Source organism: Gekko japonicus, unplaced genomic scaffold (genome assembly GCF_001447785.1).
Source record: "Gekko japonicus isolate JY-2015 unplaced genomic scaffold, Gekko_japonicus_V1.1 scaffold2800, whole genome shotgun sequence".
Classification (NCBI taxonomy): domain Eukaryota; kingdom Metazoa; phylum Chordata; class Lepidosauria; order Squamata; family Gekkonidae; genus Gekko; species Gekko japonicus.
Genome location: NW_015173760.1, coordinates 40,803 through 68,013, shown reverse-complemented (window position 1 = coordinate 68,013; position 27,211 = coordinate 40,803). Strand labels below are relative to the sequence as shown.

At 50.9% G+C, this 27,211-nt stretch overlaps 1 protein-coding gene across 1 annotated transcript in view; it reads left to right on the top strand.

Moving 5' to 3' along the window:
• SLC38A5 (solute carrier family 38 member 5) overlaps nucleotides 1-27,211 on the top strand; it is a 73,842-nt gene that overhangs the window by 26,746 nt on the left and 19,885 nt on the right. Inside the window, exons 2-7 of the mRNA XM_015423511.1 lie at nucleotides 18,618-18,805; nucleotides 19,101-19,185; nucleotides 21,441-21,556; nucleotides 22,406-22,479; nucleotides 25,829-25,921; nucleotides 26,169-26,253. Of these exons, the coding sequence (XP_015278997.1) occupies nucleotides 18,714-18,805; nucleotides 19,101-19,185; nucleotides 21,441-21,556; nucleotides 22,406-22,479; nucleotides 25,829-25,921; nucleotides 26,169-26,253 (545 nt within the window). The 5' untranslated portion in view covers nucleotides 18,618-18,713. The remainder of the gene's footprint in view (nucleotides 1-18,617; nucleotides 18,806-19,100; nucleotides 19,186-21,440; nucleotides 21,557-22,405; nucleotides 22,480-25,828; nucleotides 25,922-26,168; nucleotides 26,254-27,211) is intronic.

The following is a 27,211-nucleotide window of genomic DNA, read 5'->3' as shown; positions in this document are numbered from 1 at the left end:
CTCTCTCTCTCTCTCTCTCTCTCTGTATATATATATCCTTGCTCCCCGATGTTTTGTGGTTGGCTCTACTTTCCATGGCAGCCGTGTTAGGGCTGCACCCACCACGCTGTGTTAGAATTCCAAAGATGTCCACAGGTTTAGGAAGGTTGGGGACCTCTGCCCTAAGGGGTCCCTAGCACTAAAAGGATTGAACCTCCCGATCTGTGTAACACTGTGAGGGAGGATCTGGACGTTTGTGTGTTCGTGTGCACCCTTGCTTGCGCCGTTCACATGCTAGGTTTAGGAAGGTTGGGGACCTCTGCCCTAAGGGGTCCCTAGCACTAAAAGGATTGAACCTCCCGATCTGTGTAACACTGTGAGGGAGGATCTGGACGTTTGTGTGTTCGTGTGCACCCTTGCTTGCGCCGTTCACATGCTGCTATATGGGTTTTTAATTGGGTCTCCTTGCCCGAAGAACAAACAGTAATATCTGAACCGGCCTCTGGCAATTTGCCCTTTGAGCTTCACAATGGGTTGCACTGTCGTTTCCTGCATCCAGGGCCCAAAGCTCCAGCCGTCAAACCAATGGACTTTGACAGGCAGTAGTAGCAGACCACTTGACAGGTTCTAAGGCCGAGGCTGGCCCCCAGCATCTGAGGTACAGCAGGGCTCCAATCCAGCCTTGGTGTTCAGTGTTGGGCCTCAGTGTGCTAGGAGAACAGAGGAGGAAGAGGAGGAGGAGGAGATTGGATTTATACCCCACCCTTCACTCGGAGTCTCAGAGTGGCTTACAAACTCCTTTCCCTTCCCCTCCCCACAGCAAACACCCTGTGAGGTAGGTGGGGCTGAGAGAACTCTGACAAAAACTGCTCTTTCAAGAACAGCTCTGACAGAACTATGGCTTGCCCAAGGTCATCCAGCAGTTGCAAGTGGAGGAGTGAGGAATCAAACCCGGTTCTCCCAGATTAGAGTCCATGCACTTAACCACGACACCAAACTGACCTTGGATGTAGCAGGGCAAATAGCGCTTCTGAGCAGGTGCGGAATGCCTTTTCCTTAAGTACCAACAGAGCCGCTGCCAGAGCTAACCGCTCAGCTAGGATTCCCAGCTGCCCTGGAGAAAAATGTTCCTTTAATAGAGGCGTACATGTGTAGAAAATAGGCAGCTCACACTTTTCCTGGCATAGAAATAAATAACATCACTTGGGCAATGCATGTGTATAAAGAGGCTATTACATTTTAGTCACGTTATGAGAAGACAAGAGTCCCTGGAAAAGTCGAAGGCAGCAGGAAAAGCAGAAGACGAGAGGAAGCCAGGGCCCTCCATTTGCAAGGCCTGAGCAAAGCTGTGAAGGATAAGATGCTTTGGAGGGCATTCGTTCATAGGGCTGCTGTAATGTATTCAATAAGCTGTCATTGAATGCATAATGTGTGATGAAAACATCGAATTGAAATGTCATGTTAAGCTTCGTCCTGGGCTAGGATCCAAATCCATCCAATCGCATTGATAGCCCAGGAAGAACCAACCAACCACTTGTCAGCAAGCTCCCTGAGCGGGAACGTCCGTGATTGGTCCTTATGCATACAACCTTATTGGTTGGTAATTGTACAGTAGGCGTGGCTACATTAGCCGTGAGAGTTTAAAAGCAGGACAGCTGCAGTGTGAAAGCTGTTCTGGCTATCAGATGTTGATCCGTGTTGGAGTTGTGTTTGAGTTGCTGAATAAAGCTGAATCTTTGCTGAATCACTCTCCGACTTCTTTGTTAAGTGAGCGACTTAACAGCTGCCATAAGTCGGAAGCAGTTTGATGGCGCTTAACACACACACATGCACAATGCCTTCAGGTCGCATCTGACTTACTGTGACCCCATTTTCAAGGCAAGAGACGAACAGAGGTGGTTTGCCATTGCCTGCCTCTGTGCAGTGACCCTGAAATTCCTTGGTGGTCTCCAGGGGTCATTTCATAGAAAAAGAGGTGCAGGAGCTCATTAGCATAACTCATTAGCATAACTTATTTGCATGTGCCACACCCCCTGACCTCACTGGAAGTGTGTCAGAAGGCAACACCCACCGCTCAGGCTCCACTGGACTGTTTTGGATTGCTAGCTATTGGGGGGGGGGGGGGGGTGCTGCCCTCCCCGGGGGGGGGAACGTGCAGATCTGCCCTCGCAGAGGAGGGAGAGCTTGTACCTGAATAAAACTTCGTCTTAAAGGTGCCACTGGACTGTTTTGGACGGGGGGGGGGGCTCTGCAGCTTACCTGGCTGCTTCTTGCTCTGACTGAGGGCTGTTGGGAGCAGGGCCTGGGGCTTGTTGCATGTGCCCGCCCCCCTGGGCTCTTTACTGCCGGAGCTCTGCTCCTGTGCCCTCCTGCAGGAAATGACCCCTGGTGGTCTCCCATCCAAGTGCTAACCGGGGCTAACCCTAGCTAGATTTTGAGATATGATGAGATCAGGGTAGCCTTGGCCATCCAGGTCAGGACACCTGGAAAGTAATATCCTTTTAAGCCGCTGTTAGGGTAAGAGGACAGTTTTCTCTCGGCCGGTTGGTTTACTGACTTCATTTATAACCCATCTGTCTTCCCCACTGGGGACCCAAAGTGCCTTAGGCCATTTTCCTCTCCTCCATTTTATCTTCACCACAACCACATGAGGTGGATTAGTCTGATCAGGGGTCATTTCGTAGAAAAAGAGGTGCAGGAGCTCATTAGTATTTGCATATACCACACCCCCTGACATCATCGGAAGTGTTTCAGAAGACAACACTCACTGCTCAGGCTCCACTGGACTGTTTTGGATTCCTAGCTATTGGGGGGCGGGGGAATGTGCAAATCTGCCCTTGCAGAGGAGGGAGAGCTTGTACCTGAATAAAACTTGCCACTGGACTGTTTTGGACCGCCGAGCTGGGGGGGGGGCTCTGCCACTTACCTGACTGAGGGCTGCTGGGAGCAGGGGGCGGGGCTTGTTGCATGTGGCCGCCCCCTGGGCTCTTTACTGCCGGAGCTCTGCTCCTGTGTGCTCCTGCAGGAAATGACCCCTGAGTCTGAGAGTGCGTGACTGGCCTGAGGTAATTCCTCAAACGTCTGAGGCAGAGTGGGGGCTCAAACCTGCTTCTCCCAGAGCCTAGTCTAACCCTCTAACCACTGCCCTGACCTGGATAGCCCAGGCCGGCCCGATCTTGTCAGATCTTGGAAGCTAAGCAGGGTCACCTGCGGCTAGTACTTGGAAGGGTGACCTCCAAGGAATACCAGGGCCGTGACGCAGAGGCAAGCCATGGCAAACTGCCTCTGAAACGTCGCTTGCCTTAAAAAAAGTCTATATCACCGCCTAGTGGTGTGTAACGATTAAAGAGCTAGAACTTCGGGCTGCCAGACAGTGTTCCCTCTAAGCTGAGTTAGTAGGGTTGCCAAGTCCATCTTCCACCCCCAGCGGGGGACTTTGGGGGCGTTCCTGGAGGGGGTGGGGCATCCCTGATGTGATGATGTCACGTTGGGGACGTCTGCCGGCCCCCCACCCACCCGTGCATCAGATCTCCAGAAACGGCAGTTCCCTGCCCTTAAAGGAGCCGGAGTTTCCCTTTTAAATGCAGGAGCTGCCGTTTCCCCTTTAAGAGCAGCCGCGTTTTCCTTTTAAGAGCACGAAGCTGGCACTCTGGGCTTGGGAGGAAACACAGGCTTGGGAGGAAACATGGGTTCCACACACTTAAAGGGAGAGAGAGGGGTGAGTGTGGGTCTTGGGGCCGGCGGGTGGGTAGAACCGCCCCCCAAAAACGGGGGACCCCTGGCAAACCGGGGGGGTTGGCAACCCTATGAGTTAGTGGGAGATAGCACACAGTTTTTTGGCCTCCAGCTCACACATTTTTGTCTTTGCTCAGGAAGGATGGCTCCAGAGCAAACTAACTTATGCAGGAGCCAAATCACTCGCTCACAGCTTTAATGCCAGTAGCACACAAAGCAGAATTTTTGCTCACAAGGCTCCCCAGCTTAGAGGGAGCATTGCTCCAGAGCAAACTAATTGATGCAGGAGCCAAATCGCTCACTCACAGCTTTAATGCCAGTCGCTCACAAAGTAGAATTGTTGCTTGCACGACTCCGCAACTTTGACAGAACATTGCTGCCAAACGATCTTAGGATCTCCTGGCTGTACTATACACAAGGCCATATGACAACTATTATTACTTTAGCCACTATATCACACTGGCCTCTCACATTTGGCAACCCCGATTGTGGGAATGTGCTGTGTCTGCCTAGGCTCCCCATTGGACGGTATGACATTCCAGTTTTCCAGCCTTCGTTAGCGTGTGGGAAGAAAACGGAGCACACCATCTGGGTCCCTGGAGCTCTCCCAGGATTACAACTGGCCTCCCGACAACAGAGATCTGTCCCCCTGGAGAAAATGGCTGCCTTGGTGGGTGGACTCTGTGGCATTGTGCTCCGCTGAGGTCTCTCTCCTCCCCAAATTCCAACTTCCCCACGTTCCACCCCCGAATCTCCAGGAGTTTCTCGGCCCGGAGTTGGCAACACCAGGCTAGCAATGGAAGTTCATACTCCTGGCCAGTGTTCCCTCTAAGCCGAGTTAGTGTGAGCTAGCTCACAGTTTTTAAGTCTCTGGCTCACACATTTTTGTCTTCGCTCAGAAAGGATGGCTCCAGAACGCACCAATTTATGCAGTAGCCAAACCATCTGCTCACAACTTTAATGCCAGTAGCTCACAAAGTAGAATTTTTTGCTCAAAGGACTCCGTAGCTTAGAGGGAACATTGCTCCTGGCCTGCGTTTCTTCCCAAGGCGCTCCTCCTGTGGGAGCGTCTTGGGAACAGACTCTCTGTGGGTGGCGTGCGGCAGGCCACGGGAACCACATCAGCAGCCAGCCGGCCTCACCTTTTCACCACCTCCCGCAGACACACCTGAGCCAGGACTACACCCTTTCCAGCATGGCAAAAAATAGAAACGCTGGGCAGAAAAAAGCGGCCAAAGAAGTAGGCCAGGAGTCGTGGCTTCCTTCGTCTCCTCCTCGAATTATCTCCAGATCTTACTCTCTTTCCGGAGACTGTGGGGGACCGAGAAGTCCTGGCTTCCGGCCCACCTTTCCAAGCCCAGGGGGTTTCATTCCCCTGCCAGAGCCAGGGTGTTTGCCATTGTCTGTGGGAACATAACTTTGAGCGAAGGATGTGGTTACAGATCAAGGCACTAACCTGGCTTCTCCCGCTGTGCCCAGCCCTAGGAATTCTTTCCCAGGTGCACGTAGAAGGATTAACCCTTCGGTTTTTAAGTTCCAGGGATTCCAGCTTCCACAGTGAGTGCAGATATCAAGAAAAAACAAAGACCCTTTTCAAACTGCCTTTGTATTAAGTTTTAGTAACTGGTTGCTAATAGAATTTCCCCCCCTGTCATTTCAGACAGACCCGTTTTAGTAACTGGCTGCTAGCAGAATTTATTTATCTGTTCATACAAGGCCGCTTGTGTCAGGTTAGCAAAGCGTGGTTGAGCCGCTTTTGAAGGAAATTGCTTTTTTCCGTTTTCAACCCCTTCGTTGCGCTTCTGAATCGCCGTGATGTGGCTGTTTAAAATGTCCATAGCGCTTCCTACAATGCCACTTTCCCCCCGCACCTTTTTGCCATATGATCTTCCTCAGACTTAAAAAAAAAAACATTCTAAGGTGAGCGCTATAGCACTAAACCGCTATAACACTTCAGCGCTATAGTGGTTTAGTGGCGGCCCAGGTAGCAGTCACTGCCAATCAGCCTTTTACCATCTACGGCTTATCAGGCAGTTGGTTCCCTTCCTCGAACACAATGACCTGGCAACAGTGATCCATGCTATGGTCACCTCGAGTTTAGACTACAGCAAGGCTCTCTACATGGGGCTGCTCTTGTCCCAAATCTGGAAGCTGTAGCTGGTGCAAAATGCGGCAGCCAGGCTGTTGATGGGTCTCTCCATACAAGATCACATCCAGCCTGTGCCGAAGGCATTGCACTGAATGCCAATAGCATACCGGATTCGTTTCAAGGTGCTGGTTTTGACCTTTAAAGCCCTATATGGTCAGGGGCCTGCCTACCTGAGGGACCGCCTTTCCCCATATGTGCCCCAGAGAGCACTGAGGTCGGGGATCCAACATCGCCTGACTGTCCCTGGCCCAAAAGACACCAGATTGGCCTCTACGAGGGCTAGGGCATTTTCAGTGGCAGCTCCACACTGGTGGAATGAGCTCCCGGAGGACATCAGGGCCCTGCAGGACCTTCTACAGTTCCGCAGGGCTTGTAAAATGGAACTCTTCTACCAGGCCTTCGATTAGGAGCCACCACTGACCAATGAACCATCGTAGATTGAGCAAAAGAACCATCGTAAATTGAACAGGCCACGGCCCCATATTACTACGCTGGACATAGCCTTTTCTTTCTTTTTCATTTTTGGATCCCCCTGAGGGGAATTTTTTATCGATTTTTTGCGAACTACAAACTACAACCGAAAATATAGGGAGGGGAAGTACATCTAAGGGAAAAAGAAAAAAAGACCCACTAATAACTAAAAACCCAAGAGTAGGAGATCAGTACATCAGCTTAACTCAATGTTAGTTTTAAAAAGCTATTAAAACAAAGAACATAGTCGGCTATGCTAGGTTAATTATCTTTTAACTATCCATTTAACTGCTTAAAGAAACCCCCCAAGCATCCCAAAATCATTTCAGAGTTTTCAGGCACAAATCAGAGTCCTTCAGCCACTATTTATTCTTCTCTTTTCTAATCCTGAATTTATATGCAGTTTTGGGGGCAGCCGCCCCCTTTTCAGAGGGTGAGCCCTCGTCCGAAGGCCCCGAGCCTAACTCGCCATCATATTTGCTTTCGTCTTCTTCCTTCTTGTCCTCAGCTGGTTCCCCGAGCTGTGTTCGTAGAAATTCATGTGCCTTAAGAACAGAGTCAATCTTTTATTTTTTATCGTGTAGTTTGAAAATGACGCATTCTGGGATTAACCATCTATAACTGATGCCATTTGTTTGTAAAAATAGGATTAGTTCTTTATAATTCTTTCTCTTCTTTCTTATGTCAAATGGAATGTCTTTTAAAATCCTGATGTTGTTGTCCCCAATTTTCAAGGGAGTTCCCGTAGTTGCTTTCAAAATAGAGTCTCTCACATGTCTCTTCGAGAATCTGACTACTTTTTCCCCTGGCAGATTATTTTTCTTGATGTATGAGGAATAGAACCTGTAGACCACATCCATCTCGCTGTAGAGGTATTCCACTGTCAAATCTGTCATTGGGGCTATTGCTTCACTCAGTCGTTGCTTCAGATTCTCTCCTTTAATTTTGGGACCCCTTGAAACCATCAGACCAAATTGGCTTTCTCCATTTGCAACTGCAAAAGTTGTGACTCTTCCGTGGCTTGCTTCATTTCCAGCTTTTGCACCTTTTTCTTAACTTTTTTAGTATTGGCGTCCATTTCCTTCACCTTCTTCCCCATTTGCTCCGTTGCTTTTAAGGATTGAGTCAATTGTATCTGCTGTGAAGCCAAACTCTGACCAATTACTGACAGTTGTTGCTTAATACTGGTCATCTCATCCAGCAGAGGGTGCAAGGAATCTGCCAACATTTTTGAAAGTTCAGTGGTCTCTTCCGTTTGAGGACTACCCACTAGTTTCACTTTCAAAAGTTTTTCTTTCTCCGGTTTCTTCCCTGCCATCTTTTTGGATTTGTTTACTTATCGAAAAGTTGCTAAAGTCTCTGATACTCGCCCAAATGCTTATCTGCACTCTGGTAAGTCTCTGAAAGCAGTTTCAAATGCTTATTTTTTCCGCTCCCCCCTCTATTCCGTGTTTTCGTTCATGCGTATGGGAGGGGCCCCTCCCCCGCTTGCTTCCCGTCACTCTTTAAGGGGGGCAGCTTTCTTTTTAAATCTTCATACTCGCTTCAACCCGACTCACAGTTCGTTGTTGGCCAACCAGCCTCGCTCAGCATCGGTTTTTTCCGCCCGATCTCCAACGCTTGTCCCGGTCAGCAGTACTCGTACCATACGGTCACTCAGCGGCAGGACCTTTGGGGCGGAGGAGCGCCTCAATTCTCTGGCATTGCGCCATCGAAGAGGTCACCCCTCAAAAGCCCCCTGGCTAGGAGCCTTTTACCAAGGCTCTGTGGGGGTTGCGACCCGTCGCACCCCCTCCTACATGCTGGTGTGCAGTTTGCATCCCCGGGACATCCGGGAGATGCATCTGCCTGCGTGTTGCCATAAACCGGTAGTCCGACATGGCCTTTTCTTATCGGACCATGTATAGATATCTGTATATCGCCGCCATCTGTATATATTAGCACCTTATGCAATTGTCTTTTAATTGTGAATTTTTACTGTATTTATTGGTTCTATTGCATTTTAACTGTGTAAGCCATTTGAGCCAGTGCTGCACCGGCAAGTCGGGATATAAATTGAAATCTCTCCTTATATATAAAATCCTTTTGGTGGTGGCACTCTCCAGAACATTCCACATGCTCCCGAATTGGTTGGGGCCCTGGTGTGTAAGTCACAGGGTGTCTGTCTCCACTGGCTGCATTGCTGCCTCCCTTGGTGTGGTCCCGCCCACAGAGGCAGCACCCAGCATCTCGGCCTCACTCTCCTTGGAGTGGATGGACAGGCCAGACGCTCCAGTGGCCAGGGGCCTGAGCCCAATCATGCTGCTGCCGTCGTCCTCACCGGAGTGCAAGTAGCCACCCGGGACGGCCGGTCCGGGCATTCCAGTGGGGGGGGGGTCTGACCCAGCAGGGCTCTTCTTATGTTCTTATGAAGGCCTCGGCCTCTATGCCCTGTTGTTGGCCCTCCAGAGGAACTGGTTGGCCACTGTGTGAGACGGGATGCTGGACTAGGTGGACTGCTGGTCTGATCCAGCAGGGCTCTTCTGATGTTCTTGTGTACTTAACAGTTATTCTGATGTAGATCTAAATGCGAACAGGAAATTAAACAAACTCCAGAGGACAGCGGAAGACAGGAGGGCCTGGCGTGATGTGGTCCATGGGGTCACAAAGAGTCGGATTCGACTGTGCAACTGAACAACAACAACAAAAGATCTAAATGAATAGAATTGAGATTTCTGATAAATTCTAATTCAGCAATTTCACGGAGCATCACTCATTGACGTCTCTATCCTGGGGGATTTCTTCAACAAAGAAACTTCAAAGGGAGACTCCAGCATGCCGAGGGCTAAAATTAGAACTTATCGGTCATCTTGATTCTGTTCATTTAGGCCTCCATCCAATCTACATCCAAACAATGAGTTCCTGCCACATGGCAGTTATTAACGTGACAATCGTCAGTGAATTGCTTTAAATTATCACCAACTGCTGTTACGGTGGTTGATCATAGAATCATAGAGTTGAAAGGGACCTCCAGGGTCATCTAGTCCAGCCCCCTTGCACAATGCAGGGAATTCACAAATACCTCTCCACACCATCCCCAATGACCCCTATTCTATTATCAGTTAGCTTTTAAGTTGCAGTTAGCTTTTAAATAGCCACAAGTAAGGATTGGCAGCTTTTAACCTTGTCCCTCTCACTGACTCTTTAATATCAGTTTGAGCAGGGGTCATTTCCTGCAGGAGCTCACAGGAGCGGAGCTCCGGCAGCAAAAAGCCCAGGGGGCGGGCACATGCAACAAGCCCCACCCCCTGCTCCCAACAGCCAGAGCAAGAAGCAGCCAGGTAAGTTGCAGAGCCCCCCCGGCCCAAAACAGTCCAGTTGCACCTTTAAGACCAAGTTTTATTCAAGTACAAGCTCTCCCTCCTCTGCGAGGGCAGATCTGCATGTCCCCCCCCCCAATAGCTAGCAATCCAAAACAGTCCAGTGGAGCCTGAGCGGTGGGTGTTGCTTTCTGACACACTTCCGGTGATGTCAGGGGGTGTGGCATATGCAAATAAGTTATGCTAATGAGTTATGCTAATGAGCTCCTTCACCTCTTTTTCTACGAAATGACCCCTGAGTTTGAGTGGCTGCAATTATCTGGGGAGGGGAAGAAGTTCAGTGGGGGTGTGTGATACCATAGAGTCAACATTCCAAAGCAGCCGCTTTCTCCAGGGAAAGTGATGTCCATCGTCTGCAGATTAGTTGGAATTCCAGGAGATCTCCTAGGCCCTACCTGGATACTTTCGACTCCTTGGAGAATGAGTGTGTGTGTGTGCAAAAGATAGATTCAGGTGGGAAGTTGTGTTGGTCTGAAGCGATAGAACAAAGTTTGAGTCCAGCGGCACCTTTAAAACAAAGTTTAATTCTGGGTACAAACTTTCGTGTGCGTGCACACTTCTTCAGATAGATTCACGTGGGCAGCTGTGTTGGTCGGAAGCAACAGTTTGAGTCTGAACAGTTTGGTCTGAAGCAACAGTTTGAGTCTGAGCAGTTTGGTCTGAAGCGACAGTTTGAGTCTGAGCAGTTTGGTCTGAAGCGACAGTTTGAGTCTGAACAGTTTGGTCTGAAGCAACAGTTTGAGTCCAGTGGCACCTTTGAAACCAACAAAGTCTAATTCTGGGCACGAGCTTTCGTGTGCAGGCACACTTCTTCAGATACAAGTGAGCATGCACACAAAAGCTTATACCCAGAATTAGACTTTGTCGGTCTCAAAGGTGTCACTGGACTCAGACTTTGTGGGTGTAAAAGTATCTTGTCAAGTCTAATCATACGCCCGTGGGGGAAATGGAAGTCCTACACGTGGAGACATGGGTCTATAAGGGCAGGATTTAACTACTACGGGCACCGGGTAGCCAAATGCAACTTCTGCATTGGCAGCCAGGGGGGCGGAGACATTCCTGACATCTTGAGTAACCGAGGAGGAGGGTTAGGTGTGGAAAAGGCAGGTTCCGTCTTGCCTGGCTGGAGGCAATCGCTTCAGTTACAGATGACAGGAGAGGAGCGAGGTGAGGAACGGGACTGGCGTGCGCTCCCCTTGCCCAAGAAAGAATTGCCCACCGACCAAAATGCCCCCCACCCCACCCCCACCCTCTCTTTGCCAATGGCCTTTTAACAGCCATTTGATCTGCAGCCATGGCCACCGGGAAAAGGAAAATTTTTTTTAATGGCACGAAGAGAAGCATTATCACCTTCTACGGTCTGCGTGTTAAGCAGCTGTTAAAGGCAGTTGGGTTGAAATGCTGGCAACCTTAGAGGCGCCCAGCGGGGGGCATTGCAGAATGTAGATGTGCCCAGCGTTGCCAGCTCTGGGTTGGGAAATACCCAGGGATGTTGGGCAGTGGATCCCGGGGAGGAAGGGGTTTGGGGAGGGGCGGGACCTTGGTGAAGTATAATGCCATAGAGTCCCTGCTCCAGAGCAAGCCGTTGTCTCCAGGGCAAGGCTCCCTCTAAGCTGTGGAGCCTTGTGAGCAAAAATTCTCCTTGGTGAGCGACTGGCATTAAAGTTGTGAGTGAGCAATTTGGCTATTGCATCAGTTAATTTGCCCTGGAGCCATCCCTTCCTGAGCGAAGACAAATGTGTGAGCTGGAGGCTAAAAAACGATGAGCTGGCTCACACTAACGTAGCTTAGAGGGAACACTGCTCCAGGGGAATCGATCTCTGTTGTCTGGAGATCAGTTCTAATTCTGGGCAATCTCCAGCTTCCCAGCCTAGATACTGGCAACCCTCGATATGTTCAGTCCTCGCCATTAAGAACACAAGAGAACATCAGAGAAGCCAATGTTGGATCAGGCCAATGGCCCATCCAGTCCAACACTCTGTGTCACACAGGGGCCGAAAACACCAGGGGCCATCAGGAGGTCCAGCAGTGGGGCCAGGACACTAGAAGCCCTCCCACTGTTGCCCCCCCCCAAGCACCAAGCATACAGAACATCACTTGCCCCAGACCGAGAGTTCCTATCTATACCTTGTGGCTAATAGCCACTGATGGACCTCTGCTCCATATGTTTATCCAGTTTCCTCTTGAAGCCATCCATGCTTGTAGCTGCCACCACCTCCTGTGGCAATGAATTCCATGTGCTGATCAGTCTTTGGGTGAAGAAGTACTTCCTTTTATCTGTTCTAACCTGACTGCTCAGCAATTTCATTGAGTGCCCACGGGTTCTTGTATTGTGAGAAAGGGGGGAAAAGTACTTCTTCCTCGACCTGCTCTATCCCATGCATAATCTTGTAAACCTCGATCATGTCGCCCCTCACCCGTCGTTTCTCCAAGCTAAAGAGCCCCAAGCACTTTAACCTTTCTTCATGGGGAAAGTGTTCCAACCCTTTTATCATTCTAGTAAAAGTAAAGGTAAAGGTTTCCCTTGCTTGAAAGCCAGTCGAATCCGACTCTAGGGATGCGGTGCTCATCTCTGTTTCCAAGCCGAAGAGCCAGTGCCGTCCAAAGACATTTCCGTGGTCATGTGGCCGGCATGACTGGACGCCGAGGTGCACGGAACGCTGTTACCTTCCCACCGAAGGAGTACCTATTGATCTACTTGCAATTTCTTGCTTTCGAACTGCTAGGTTGGCAGGAGCTGGGACCAGAGACGGGAGCTCACTCTGTCATGCAGCACTCGGGTCTTGAACTGCTGAACTACCAACCGTCCAGTCTGCAGTTCAGCATCTTAACCACTTGAGCCACCACAGTCCCATCTTTATCATTCTAGTTGCCCTTTTCTGCACTTTTTCCAGTGCTATAATATCCTTTTTGAGGTGTGGTGACCAGAACTGTACACAGTACTCCAAATGAGGTTGCACCATCGATTTATACATTCCTGCAGCAGTCCTGTGTTAGAGTCGAATCAGGGAAGTTTGGGCTCCTTTTTGTCATTCCTTGAGCACTGATCTCTCTTGTTCCCTTTTCATCCTCCTCGTGTTGTCAACCTCCATTGCAATGTTGTCAGCTTTTGCATTGCATGCCTTTCCCCTTATATCTCCACAATGAAAGGGGTGACAGGCTTTTTAAAAAAATGCCTGGAAAAGCCCTCCATTTGCTTGGATAGGAGGAATGATGACGTGGGTGTTGAAGTAAGGAGCGTTCAGGGAAATCTGTCGTGTGGATGCTCCATCGCTGCTGCAGTTTTGCAGCCCCAGTGTCAATGAAAGTGACATGGAGAATCAGTGCTGTGTGGAAGCAGCCCAGATATGCCTTGGGAGTTCTGGATGTGGAGCTCCCAGAGATATTTCCCACTTCATTCTCAGGCACCGTTTGAATCGGGACCAAGGCGTGCAAGGAAAGGGGATCCCTTGAGCCGAGGGAGGAAGGCAGGCATGGAGGGAGGAAAGGAGACATGCAAAAGAACCTCAGGAAACAGGAAACCTCCTCAGGAAACAATCCATATGCAAAAGAGCCTCCTCAGGAAACAGCCAATTCATATACAAAAGAACCTCCTCAGGAAAGCTCCTCTATTAGCATGTTTTCACAGCCTGGGGAACTCCTACAAGATAATGACTCAGCCCTACCCCACCTTCCTGAGTAGATATAAATTACCTGCCTACCATTTTTCTTCTCACCTTGACAGAGAGTACTCCATCTTTCTGTGTTATACCTCTGAGGATGCCAGTCACAGCTACTGGCGAAATGTCAGGGCCTACAATGCCAAGACCACGGCCACACAACCCGGAAAATCTACAACAGCTAATGAACTCTGGCCGTGAAAGCCTTCGACAACATATTTGTTTCTTTATTTAGTTGATTTCTAGTCCTCCGACCCCTGCACAGCAAGGCTCAGGGTGGGCTACAGCAATAAATAACTGTACAGGATTAGCCCACTCAGGCCAGTCCAGGGATGAGAGGGAATCCTGTACTTTTCAGTACATTAAACAACAAACCACGAGATGGTCTATACCCTCTCTGGTTTCCAGACAATTTGCCACCAGAACCTCTTTTCACTAGTCCCTGCTTTTCCTAAGGGAAGAGATTCCAAACCCTTAGTTGGCATCTGGGACAGAACACATTAGCAACTCAATCCAGAGATGCACGCTTTTTACCCTCCCATGGTAGCGTATGTGGTCAGGGTTAGGCACAAGACTTAGACTTGGAATTTAAGTTACAACATCAGAGACCATTAGAAATAAGAAGGATCTTTATTCAGTACAGAACACAGCAAACAGACTAGGATATTACAAAATAACAAAGGCTAGGGCAATTTGAACATCAGAACATCAGAGACGCCAATGTTGGATCAGGCCAAAGGCCCATCCAGTCCAACACTCTGTGCCTTAACTACACATTAATGAGATTCATAGTTACCAAATTCAGGAACAGCCAACAGTCCAAGTATATACCAAGGGATTTTGAAGGGAAATCCCATCTTTGCACAAGCATGTGGTCCAAGTCACAAAGCAGGTCTTTGTTTTCCAAGAGACAGCATTTCAGGTGCAATAAAACAGACAATGACAGGGGAGAGAGCAAGAGCAAGAGAACTCACTCCCATAGGGTTGAATGAACTACGAAGCAATCACCATTACTCTCCACAGCCATTCTCCTGAAAGCTTGTTCACAACAATGAATGGAAAAGAGCTCCGTTGGTTCAGAACGAATTATCAGTAGGTCTTAGAGTGTTAGGGCAGAAGCAGCACTGTGATACTTAACTAGGAATGGTATATATGTTATAAGGCCCTTGGAGAACCATGGCAAATTGTGCAGTCAGAACAACAAGACCCTTTTTTCAGCCTGCATCACCTTCTGTATCCTTGAAGAGATGATTAGGCAGTTAACTGCTGCCTGAAATCCGAGTGTATGGCCCAATCTGCATTTGCTGTGTAAAGCTGTTCCGTGCTGCTGTGGCGCTGGCTTCCCATTTGGCTCACTATAAAGCTCTCCTCTGTCTGCATCATGATGCAAGTTGTTTAGGGAGAACGCGGTGGGGGGGGGCAGCCTCCCAGGGGCGCCGGCAGGGCACTGCGCTGCATTGTGCTGTGGGGAGGAAACAGCATCTGCAAATCCCCAACACAGAAAGTAAAAGATGGTGACCTGGCAGGGGGGGGGCGAAGGCAGGAGACTTTTAGAAACCAATATTTCTATACAATAACATAGTACAATATAATAATCAAACACAATATCAATAGTCATTAAAAAAACCTAATGTAACCTCAGTTAATAATAACATGGGCCCAATCTGCATTTGCTGTGTAAAGCTGTTCCGTGCTGCTGTGGCGCTGGCTTCCCATTTGGCTCACTATAAAGCTCTCCTCTGTCTGCATCATGATGCAAGTTGTTTAGGGAGAACGCGGTGGGGGGGGGCAGCCTCCCAGGGGCGCCGGCAGGGCACTGCGCTGCATTGTGCTGTGGGGAGGAAACAGCATCTGCAAATCCCCAACACAGAAAGTAAAAGATGGTGACCTGGCAGGGGGGGGGCGGGGGAGGAAAGACGGAACGAGGAGGCGGGGGCAGGAAAGACGGAATGAGCTGGGTAAAAAACATGAGACACCCAGCAGTACCGCCTTAAAACCCCATTCAGATAAGGCAGTGAGACGACGGAGTGACCTCGGAGTCACCGCTAAATGGCAATACAAAGATGCAGACGGCCGATGCTGAGATGAAACAATAGGAGAGCGGATGCGGCACGAAATGCAGACAGAAATTTGTGAGACGATGTGAGATCGTTCGCACAACGGTGGGAAACACCAGTGCATATTGGACCATCAAGTTGCAAGCGGTGGCGCCAATTAAATGCAGCTACTCCTGAATCAATTCCACATATGTGTGGTAGATGGTAACTGCAAGAGGTGGCTGGATGAGAAAGAACGGCACGAGATGGAGCCATGCGGGGGGAGGCCAGTACTAAGAGATCTGTGACGCCTCAGCCATAGGTAGTGTTGCCATCCCTCCGGTGGGGCCAGGGGATCCCCTGATTTCAGTATCCCCAATCCGCTACCAGCCACGCCAGGGCCATCGCACAGTGACACTCTAGCATTCAGGGGGGGAACTGTAGGGTTACCATAGAGTTTCCCCCCTGAACGCTAGAGTGTCGTCATAAGATGGCCCTAGTGTGATGGTGTCACTACTGGTGACGTCATCGTGCTATGCGCGCTTTTCACGGGGCAGGAGAGTCCCAGTGAGGAGCCAGGAGCCCCCTGCCCTACCAAAGGTGAGACCTGATGACCCTAACCATAGGCCTGGTGGAATATCTCCATTTTACAGCCCCTGTGGAACTGCAATCGGTCTTGCAGGGCCCGGATCCTGTTTGGGAGAGCGCTCCGCCAGATTGGTGCCAGAGCTGAAAAGGGTCTTGCTCTGGTTGAGGCTTACCGGACCTCCTTCGAGCCGGGGACCAGCAGTAGATGCTGATCCATGGAGCGTAATGCTCTTTGGGGGACATACATAGCCCGTTCTCATCAGATCCTGGAAGTTAAGCAGGGTCAACCCTGGTTAGTACTTGGATGAGAGCCCTCCAAGGAAGGCTCTGCAGAGGAAGGCGATGGTGAACCACCTCTGCTTCTTACTTGCCTTGGGAGCCCCTTGCTGGGATTGCCGTAAATTGGAAAACTAAGCATGGTCGGTACTTGGGTGGGAGGCCACCAAGGAAGGCTCTGCAGAGGAAGGCCATGGCAAACCACCTCTGCTTCTCACTTGCCTTGGAAGCCCCTTGCTGGGGTCGCCATAAGTTGGAAGCTAAGCAGAGTCGGTACTTGGGTGGGAGGCCACCAAGGAAGGTTCTGCAGAGGAAGGCCATGGCAAACCACCCCTGCCTCCCAGTTGCCTCAAGAGCCCCTTGCTGGGGTTGCCGTAAGTTGGAAGCTAAGCAGAGTCGGTACTTGGGTGGGAGGCCACCAAGGAAGGTTCTGCAGAGGAAGGCCATGGCAAACCACCTCAGCCTCCCAGTTGCCTTGAGAGCCCCTTGCTGGGGTCGCCATAAGTTGGAAGCTAAGCAGAGTCGGTACTTGGGTTGGAGGCCACCAAGGAAGGTTCTGCAGAGGAAGGCCGGGGCAAACCACCTCTGCTTCTCACTTGCCTTGGAAGCCCCTTGCTGGGGTCGCCATAAGTCAGCTGTGGCTCGAAGGTACTTCAGGCACACCCCTCCTGAGCTGACCTGAAATGGTTCCAGTCAGGGGTCATTTCCTGCGGGAGCACACAGGAGCGGAGCTCCGGCAGTAAGGAGCCCAGGGGGCGGGCACATGCAACAAGCCTCGCCCCCTGCTCCAAGCAGCCCTCAGTTGGGCCACGAGGAGCAAGAAGCAGCCAGGCAAGTTGCAGAGCCCCCCCTATGGCCCACCTTTAGGTACAAGCTCTCCCTCCTCTGCGAGGACAGATCTGCGCATTCCCACCCGCCAATAGCTAGCACCAAAACAGTCCAGTGGAGCCTGAGCGGCGGGTGTTGCCTTCTGACACACTTCCGGTGATGTCAGGGGGTGTGGCATATGCAAATGTGTTATGCTAACGAGTTATGCTAATGAGCTCCTGCACCTCTTTTTCTACGAAATGACCCCTGGTTCCAGGTAGCCCCTGTTCCCCTTGCTGGGGAAACTTCAAGTGTGCCGAGAAGGCTACAGGTAAGTTTCCGCCAGTTCAGGTCTGGTTTCAAAGATCGCTTGGGCAAGAAAAGAACAAAAAAAAGCACCCTTTCTAAATGACGTGGAGGTTGCGTATATAATCTAAACTGGAGACTCAGAAGTCTGGCGGGGACTCCGAAGGGGGAAATCTGTGGGTGAGGGAAGGGGGATGCCTGCCTGCTGGTTTCCCCTGACAATCCCCACCCCCCTCCCCTGTGGAAAGATAGGGCAGAATAGGCTGTACAGGACTAGATGTCCTGAAGGATCGGATATCCGAGAGGACTGAAATGTTAGGATTCACGCTTTCGGTGCAATCAAAAAAACCATCTGCTTTGTCGGTCTTCCCTCACCTGAAGAAGAAGAAGAGATTGGATTTATACCCTGCCCTTCACTCCCCCCTGAAGGAGTCTCAGAGCGGCCTACAATCTCCTCTCCCTTCCCCTTCCCACAACAGACACCCTGTGAGGCAGGTGGGGCTGAGAGAGCTCTGACAGAAACTGCTCTTTTTCAAGGACAGCTGTGCCAGAACTACGGCTTGCCCAAGGTCATCCAGCAGGTGCAAGTGGAGGAGTGGGGAATCAAACCCGGTTCTCCCAGATTAGAGTCCATGCACTTAACCACTACACCAAACTGGCTCTCAGTGGCCAATGGCAGCTCTTTCCCATCCCTGTTGCCTCTGGGCTACCCAGGTACTGAACCTCCACCCTCCCCCACCCTTCAACTTTTGAAAGCCTGGATTTAGAAAGCGGACTAAATTATGCCAAGTGAGTAGGACTGATCGGCGTCCTTGACTGAGCGCCATCTTGGATTTTCCTTGTTGCACCGTTTCGGGATAGAGGGAGAGGCAGGGAGGTTCTCGAGAGGTTCTCGGGAGGAGCGCATGGGATCCATCTGGGATATTAGACTGTGCGGGAGCTCCAGACAGGGTAACATGCTAGCTCTTGCGTCGAGGACGGGTGGGAAGGTGGACTGGGTAACATCCGCCCTCACCCACCTTCTGTCAGGACAGACTTTCCCTCAGGCGTGAGGTAGGAATCACTGCCAGTTCCTTGGGATGTGCTGAACTCAACTAAATTTGGGAGCAGTGCACTACTGTGCAGTCCCCCCCCCCCCGGTCCACACCCATCCCCAGCTGGGAGTCAAACGTGCAGGTTTCTCAATTCCGCCCTCGTTTCAGCCCTCTGTGGTTCTCTGCAAACGTCTTCGTCTGTTCCGTGTCCCCCCCAGGTGTGCTGCTGATCTGCCCCTGTCACTCTGCCGCGTGATTTACCCCCCTGTGGTTGCGTAATCACGAACCCAACGAGCATACCCCACACCTCGAAGATGGAGATGCAGAAGATGGGCGAGGGGGAGTGCACCGAGCGCCTCAACGGGACCATACCTGACAGTGAAAAGGCATCCACGCTGGAGGATGGGTGAGTCCCGGAGAATAAAGACAGGCAGGAGGCGTGGGAATGGGCGGACGTGGGGAAAAGGGGAGCGCCCAGCTGAGGAGTGGAGAGGATGGAAAAGAGGGATTCAGTTTAGGGAGTTTATGCGGTAGCCCAATCACCTGCTCATATTTATTCATGCCAGTAGCCCAGAGCCCTGCCAGCAGCTCAGAAAGTAGAATTTTTGCTCACAGGACTCCACAGCTTAGAGGGAGCATTGATGACTACTGCAGGGGGGGGGGCGCTACATCCGCCGTGCTGACCCTGTTTCTCTTTTCAGCTACGAGGGAGAAGAGTCTGCCATGATGGAACAGGAGGAGTTCCTGCCCCACATTGTCACTAAGAAACTGAGCCAGTTCACTGATGTAAGTGGTCACGGCGTCCAGATTTCCCAATCCCCTCCTAGATAGAATCCTTGGCTCCCAAACCTCTCTGGGAGATTTGATTTCCTGGAACTGCAGTAGGCAGCAGTCGACTGTCCTCTGCCCGGTCGCATATAGCGCTGCTTCCTCCGATTTTACGAGGTTGGCCAATATCTTGTACCGAGCAACGGAGGTATCACGGCCTCTACCTTCTCCTCCTGTCTTCGGTGGCGGCACTGCTCCCCTTTGACCCCTTCTGGGCGATCTTGGGCACTAAGAGCTGGAGCACGCGGTCGACAGAAGGGCACAGAGGGTGGCTTCTGCTGGGCACTGTCATTTGGGTTGCAGACTGGGGGTGAGGGGAAACTGTCATGGATTTTCTCCCATGTCAAATACAAAAATTAGCATGCCGTGAAAAGTTTCAGGAGGGTTTCAGGAGGGTAGCCGTGTTGGTGTACAGTCAAAGAGCTAGATTCGAGTCCGGTAGCACCAGTTTGGTGTCGTGGTTAAGTGCGCGGACTCTAATCCGGGACAACCGGGTTTGATTCTCCACTCCTCCACTTGCACTTGGCTGGATGACCTTGGGCAAGCCATAGCTCTGACGAGAGCTGTCCTTGAAAGAGCAGTTCTTGAAAGAGCTCTCTCAGCCCCACCTACCCCACAGGTTGTCTGTTGTGGGGAGGGGAAGGGAAAGGAGTCTGTAAGTGGCTTTGAGACTCCAAGTGAAGGGCGGGGTATAAATCCAATCTCCTCCTTCTCCTCTTCTTCCTCCTTTTCTTCCTCCTCCTCCTCTTCTTCTCCTTCTTCTTCGTCGTGACCTATAAGAATTTGGGGGTATGAGACTTTGAGCGTCAAAGCCCCCTTCGTCAGAAGTCATGGGAGAAGTTTAAACTCATATCCTTCTGTTTGGTGTGCCAGCTTTATATGTCAAGGGATTTTATTGTACCGGGGAGTAATCAAATGTGTGACTGCCTGGCCCACAGTCTTTTAGTGGTTCATCCATTTTCCTGCTGTTGGACTTCAGTCCTTTAAGCCATGCTATAACTCTCTACCTTTCCTTTTTGTGATTCTGATTTGATTTTTGTCCCTAATCTCTCCTTCCCCTCCATGCCTTTCTTGTTAACCTCTGCCTTTTGCACTATGACTGTTTCCCCTTTTGCTCTTGGACTTTCCCGCATTCTCATTTTTCTTGGCTCGTGTTTTCCTGTTGCTTCGGGGCTTTCCCCGCCCCTGTTCTGCATGTGTTTTGTTCCCTCTAGTGGTTGACTCAATATTACATCGGTTTATACCCGGCGTTCTCTCCCTGCAGATTTAAACTGCAGGTTTTTCTGCCGGACGTAACGCAATGTCATATTGAATTGACCACTAGAGGGAGCAAAATCTCTCTGGGAAATTTGATTTCCTGGAACTACAGTGAGCAGCAGTTGCCCTGAGAAGCAACAGGAACACTCAAGCCAGGAAATGAGAATGTGGAAAAGCCGGCTGACTGCTGTAGTGTTGTAGGTACGTAGGCAAGAAAAGCCTCCCTACGCTTCAGATTCTTCAATCTTGATGACCTGCCACCTCCGTAGTACCATGCTCACAGTCAATGGGACCTCTTTGTAAAATCAGTTTTTTGCACGATAAATATGTTTCGTTGGATCCGGCAGAGCAGTGGAAGCATTTTCCTCCTGCGGAAAGGGTCTGTCCTTGACACAAGAGGCTTTTTCTTGCCTCAGGGGGAAGCCACCTTCCACTGGGGAGACCCACCTCCATTAGCAGCCCGTAACTGCTGTTGACCAGATATTATCCCTCCATGATGAACTTCTCCTGCAGGGTTTATAGCATTTTACCAGCAGTGGGTGTGCTTTTATTTTGTACACTCTTCCCCCCATATTGTGCAGCGATGACAAGTGTGCTGCAGAATGTAATTGCAGGAGCATTGCGGGGTCCTACTGGACAGCGCCCGTAAGGTGGATGGAAACGCAGCCGCCTGCTCCCGTGACCCTTTTCCAAGCGTCCCTTTATTTCAGGGTGTTGAACTCCAACAGCTGAAAGGCCAAGTGAAATGCCACAGCCATAACATTTTTAAAACAAAAAACCATCGGTGGCACCTGATTCGACATCTCCAAGTCCCCCCTCAGTTCAAGCTTCAGCTGTCCCTCCTTCCTCCCGTGCCTTCCAATCCCCGCCCCCTTTTTCTTTCCCGCTGATGCTCCTCCCCCCTCGCCGTTTTCCCTGACCTGTCTTTTGTCTCCCCCCAACGCCCCGGCTTGCAGTTCGAAGGGAAGACATCGTTTGGGATGTCCGTCTTCAACCTGAGCAACGCCATCATGGGCAGCGGCATCCTAGGCTTGGCCTATGCCATGAGCACCACCGGGATCGTCCTCTTTGTGTGAGTGCCACGCCCACGGGGGTCCTCTTCCCGGGAGAGCTTCAAAGCCCCGGGCTGCCTGGGGTTGGATCTGAGGTTGGGGCCGGGAGAATCCAAGCGTCTCAATGAGTGGCCCTAACCCTTTTGAGGCTGGGGGCACCTTCGGGATTCTGACAAGGGGCAGTTTGGTGTAGTGGTTAAGTGCACGGACTCTAATCTGGGAGAACCGGGTTTGATTCCCCCACTCCTCCACTTGCAGCTGCTGGATGACCTTGGGCAAGCCATATAGTTCTCTCAGAGCTGTTCTCTCAAGGACAGTTCTCTCAGAGCTCTCTCAGCCCTGCCTACCTCACAGGGTGTCTGTTGTGGGGAGGGGAAGGGAAAGGAGTTTGTAAACCACTCTGAGACTCCGAGTGAAGGGTGGGGTATAAATCCAATGTCGTCTTCTTTTACCTCACAGGGTGTCTGTTGTGGGGAGGGGAAGGGAAAGGAGTTTGTAGGCCGCTCTGAGTGAAGGGTGGGGTATAAATCCAATCTGTTCTCTCTCTTCTTCAGTTGCAAAGTGTCCGCCACAGGACGCGGACCCAACCACAAAATGGCAGGGGGTGAGGCAATGCATAAGTCCCGTGGTAACTCTTCAGCGTTTCAGGCGGAAGCTCTGCTTTGCCTGTTCATCTGCACAGTCAGTCAGAAACCCTGTTGGGCAAAAGCCCTACGTCGCCCCACCCACTTTCTAAAAGGATTTGGCAAGGCACCAGGAAACATGTTGGTGCCCACGGGTACCCTGTTGGGGACCCCTGATCTAGACTGCATACTAATTCCTGGCAGAGGAGTTTAGGACTGACGCCACCTTTGTCCTCCTTTCCCCAGGGTGCTTCTGATCAGCATCGCTTTGCTCTCCTCCTATTCCATTCACCTGCTGCTGCAATGTGCCGGAGTCGTGGGTAAGTTGGGAGCTCCAGGAGGACTTCTGAATGACCCTATGGGTCGCTGCAGTGGGCAGTGCGAAGCCCAAATGATACGTTACGTTTGTGGGGAGTGGAAGCAGGAGAAGTTTTACTGTTATGTCTGGAGGTGTGCCATGTATATAATTTTAAGAAGTTGGAGGTGGTTCAATAAAGGCTATGGCTCAAGATGGCTAGCCGCAGGGCTATTTTGGGGCAGCAACGCACAGGAACGGAGTTCCGGCTGGCTCCTGAGTTGGCCACGCCCAGCAGGAACTCATTAGCATAATAGGCCACACCCAACAGCAGAAACTCATTAGGATTGGCTACATTAGGGGTGTGTGGCCTAACATGCAAAGGAGTTCCTGCTACAAAACAAGCCCTGGGTTTTGACAACAAACAAAGTAAACAGAATAAGAAGCAAAAGGTGGGTGTGGCTGGATGACCACACTTCTGGTAACATGGGGTGTGTGGCCTAATATGCTAATGAGCTGTGCTGTTAGGGGTGTGTCCTAATATGCTAATGCGTTTCTGCTGTTGGGTGTGGCCTGTTATGCTAATGAGTTCCTGCTGGGCTTTTTCTACAAAAAGAGCCCTGCGCGTAGCTGCATTAGTTCATCTGCAGCAGTAGAAAAGAGCAAGAGTCCCGTAGCATCTTAAAGGCTAACAAGATTTGTGGCCGAGGATGAGCTTTCTTGAGTCACTTCTGGTGGACTCCGTGGCATTGTACTAAAAGTGAGCAGTGACTCATGGAAACTCCTCTCCTGCCCCAAATGCTGTTAGTCTTTAAGTTGCTACTGGACTCTTGCGCTACAGTAAAGGCTGTGATTCATATGGCATACACAGATTTTTTTGTGTGTCGTTCATAGTTCTAGTGTGGCCAGTGGTCAAAAAAAAAAAAGATCTCCAGAATCTCCTTTCCCAAGAATCAAAACTGGGACGAGGGTATGCACCATGTGTTATAATCTCTCTTTTGAGCCATATCAGACTCCAAAGAGCTGTATACACAAGAAGAGTCCCTCTGGATCAGACCAGTGGTCCATCTCGTCCAGCATCCTGTCTCACACGGTGGCCAGCTAGTTGCACAGGAGGGCAAGTGGGGTATAGAGGCCAGGGCCTTGATGTCGCCTCCTGACCACTGGTATTCAGAGGCTTGCTTGGTGTGCCATTCCTCCTGCAAAGATACCCATAACCGAATAGCCGAGAGCCAAATTGAGACGCTACATGTGACTTGCAATGCTCCCTCTAAGCTGTGGAGTCCCGTGAGCAGAAATGCTACTCTGTGAGCTATTGGCATTCAAGCTGTGAGCGAGTGATTTGGCTACTGCATAAATGAGTCCTTTAAATTAGTCTTGAGAGTCCCTTGGACTGCAAGAAGATCAAATCAGTCAGTCCTAAAAGTAATCAACCCTGACTGTTCCCTGGAAGGCCAGATAATGAAACTGAAGCTCAAATACTTTGGCCACCCAATGAGAAGGGAGCGCTCACTGGAGAAGACCCTGATGCTGGGAAAGATTGAAGGTCAAAGAAGACGGGGACGGCAAAGGATGAGATGGTTAGACAGTGTCATCGATGCAACGAACATGAAGTTGAGCAAACTTCAGAGGACGGCGGAAGACCGGAAGGCCTGGCGTGATCTGGTCCATGGGGTCGCGAAGAGTCGTACTCGACTGTGCGACTGAACAACAACAACAACAATAAATTAGTTGGCTCTGGAGCCATCCTTCCTGAGCTAAGACAAAAATGTGTGAGCCGGAGGCTAAAAAACTGTGAGCTAACTCACACTCAGCTTAGAGGGAACACTGGTGACATGAGTCCAGACATGGATGCCCATCCCAGCACTGTTACACGTATGAACTGGGGAACGTACCTGGAAAGCGTGCTCTGTTTCGCTATGGAATGCTGCAAGGGGGCGGGGGGGAGGAAGGACTTCTGATTTGCCTCCCCTGCCATTTCTGCTGGCGAAAAGGGCACGGGAGGGAAACCGGAGGCCCCTCTTGCTCTTTCGCGGCACTCCGGGGCCAAACAGAGCAAAAGAAGGTAAGTTCCCCAGTTCAAGTTTAAGTTCCCCAGTTCACGCATGTGGCAGTGAGCAATTATGTCACCCAGAATGTCCAGTTTGGCTCTTGGAATCATCAGAGCTCAAAAGCGAAGAAGGGTTGGCCTCGTTCTGGGGTTGGGGAGGAGGGAAGGAGGGCTTTGGCAGAGGGCAGGTCCGGGAGGCAGAGAAGCCACCTCAGAACTGGAAAAGGACGGTTGCCAGCTCTGGGTTGGGAAATACCTGGAGATTTTGGGGGTGGAGCCTGGAGGAGATGGGGTTTGGAGAGGGGAGGGGCCTCAGCATGCTACAATGCCACGGAGTCCGCCCTCCAAAGCAGCCATTTCCTCCAGGGGAACTGGCCTTTGTAGTCTGGAGATCAGTTGGAAAAGTGGGAAATCTCCAGGCCCCACCTGGAGGCTGGCAACCCTGTAAAATGCAAGCAGAAGATCTGCAGGGTCGATCCATTTCAGAGGGTAGGCAAGGAACTGACGGTGCAAATCCACGCAGAGTTATCGCAGTCTTAGGGCCATCGATTTCAGACGGCTTAGACTATATAAGTCTATACTGTGGATAGTACATGTCTCCCTCCCTATAAAACACTCCTTACAGGGGCAAAGCTATTGTGCTAGATTCAGGGGTCATTTCGTAGAAAAAGAGGTGCAGGAGCTCATTACCATACGTGACTCTTTTGGGTTCCTAGCTATTGTGGGGGGGGGGGAATGTGCAGATCTGTCCTCGCTAAGGAGGGAGAGCTTGTACCTGAATAAAACTTGGTCTTAAAAGTGCCACTGGACTGTTTTGAACCGGGGCGGGGGCTGGGGGGGGGGGAGCTCTGCAACTTACCTGGCTGCTTCTTGCTCTGACTGAGGGCTGCTGGGAGCAGGGGGTGGGGCTTGTTGCATGTGCCCGCCCCCTGGGCTTTTTACTGCCGGAGCACCGCTCCTGTGCGTTCCTGCAGGAAATGACCCCTAGCTAGATTTATTTATACCCTGCCTTTCTCAGAGAGAAGTTCATGTAAAAGAGGAAGATAATTTTCCCCCAGTAAGCCCAGAGTAGCTTAATCTCGGAAGCTAAGTAGGGGTTGCCCCTAAATGCTTGGACACTTTGCCCTTGCCTGCCTCTGCGTAGCAACCCTGGACTTCGTTATGGTCTCCCATCCAAGTGCTAACCAGGGGCCGACCCCAGCTTAGCTTCTGAGATCCGACAAGATCGGGCTAGGCTGTCCCGTCCAGGCCAAGGCCAAGAGTTCTTAGGGGACCATTGAAACGATTTCCGAGATCTACGTTGCGCTCTCTCGTTCTCATCCAGGAATCAGAGCTTATGAACAGCTGGGATTCAGGGCCTTTGGCCACGGAGGGAAGGTGGTGGCCGCTGTGATCATCTCAATGCACAACATCGGAGGTAAGAGGTCGTTTTTACCGATAGATCGTTTCTCCTGCCGGGTCCGAGAGGGGGAGAAGTCAGGGCTGCTGTCCCCTGAAGTTTAAAAAAAAAAATTACCTCAGGGTAACAAACTGTGCAAATGATGTTTACTCGCGCAGGGGAGCGTCTCTTGGCGGAACGCACTGTAGTTCCATTCATCCATCTCTCCTCACCGACAGGCCAAAAAAGGAATTTGGGCCACCCTGACAGCTTTCTCTTTTCACAGCCATGTCCAGTTACTTGTTCATTGTTAAATCCGAGCTGCCTCTCGTGATTCAGACCTTCTTGGGACTGAAGGAGCGCACCGAGGGGTAAGCAGAACGACACCCAGTTCGATTCCTGAGCTTCCCTGCGGGGCCTTCCGTTTGTAAAATAAACAATAACGCTACACCAGACTTACGGCTATTGGAGAGAAAACAGAGGGAAAGATTCTTTTCCGTTAACACTTCGTGTGGCAGACTTATTCCAAAAAAGAAAGGAGACCACCTCTCTAACCAGTCTTGCCAACCTCCAGGTGGCACCTGGAGATCTCCCACTATTACGATTGATCTCCAGATGACCGAGGTAAGAACATGAGAACATAAGAGAAGCCATGTTGGATCAGGCCAATGGCCCATCCCGTCCAACACTCTGTGTCACACAGTGGCCAAACCCCAGGTGCCATCAGGAGATCCACCAGTGGGGCCAGCCAGTGTTGCCCCCCAAGCACCAAGAACACAGGGCATCACTGCCCCAGGCATAAGAGCGTAAGAGAAGCCATGTTGGATCAGGCCAATGGCCCATCCAGTCCAATACTCTGTGTCACACAGTGGCCAGAAATACCAGGTGCCATCAGGAGGTCCACCAGTGGGGCAAGAACTCCAGAAGCCCTCCCACTGTAGCCCCCACCCAGCATCATTGACCCTAGACAGAGGGTGCATTCAGACGGGGCGTTTCTGCCGGCATAAACTGTACCGGTTGGAACCGGTGCAGTTTATGCCGGCAGAAACGCGATCACACTTACCTCCCTCACAGCGGAACCCATCGCAATACGCCCGTTCATGCGCAATACGCCCGTCCATGCGCATGCGCATAGGCAGCCATCCATAGAATGTCATACATTTAAACTTTAAAGGTAAGGACTTACCTTTAAAGTTTAAAGAGCACAGTAGCCTCCCTGAGGTCCCGGACGCCTCCGAAACGCTACAGTAAAGCCCTTTTCTTTTCTTTTTAATACAAACGGCAGGGCGAAGCTTCGCCCAAGCGCATATCGCCGTCCTTTAAAAAAAA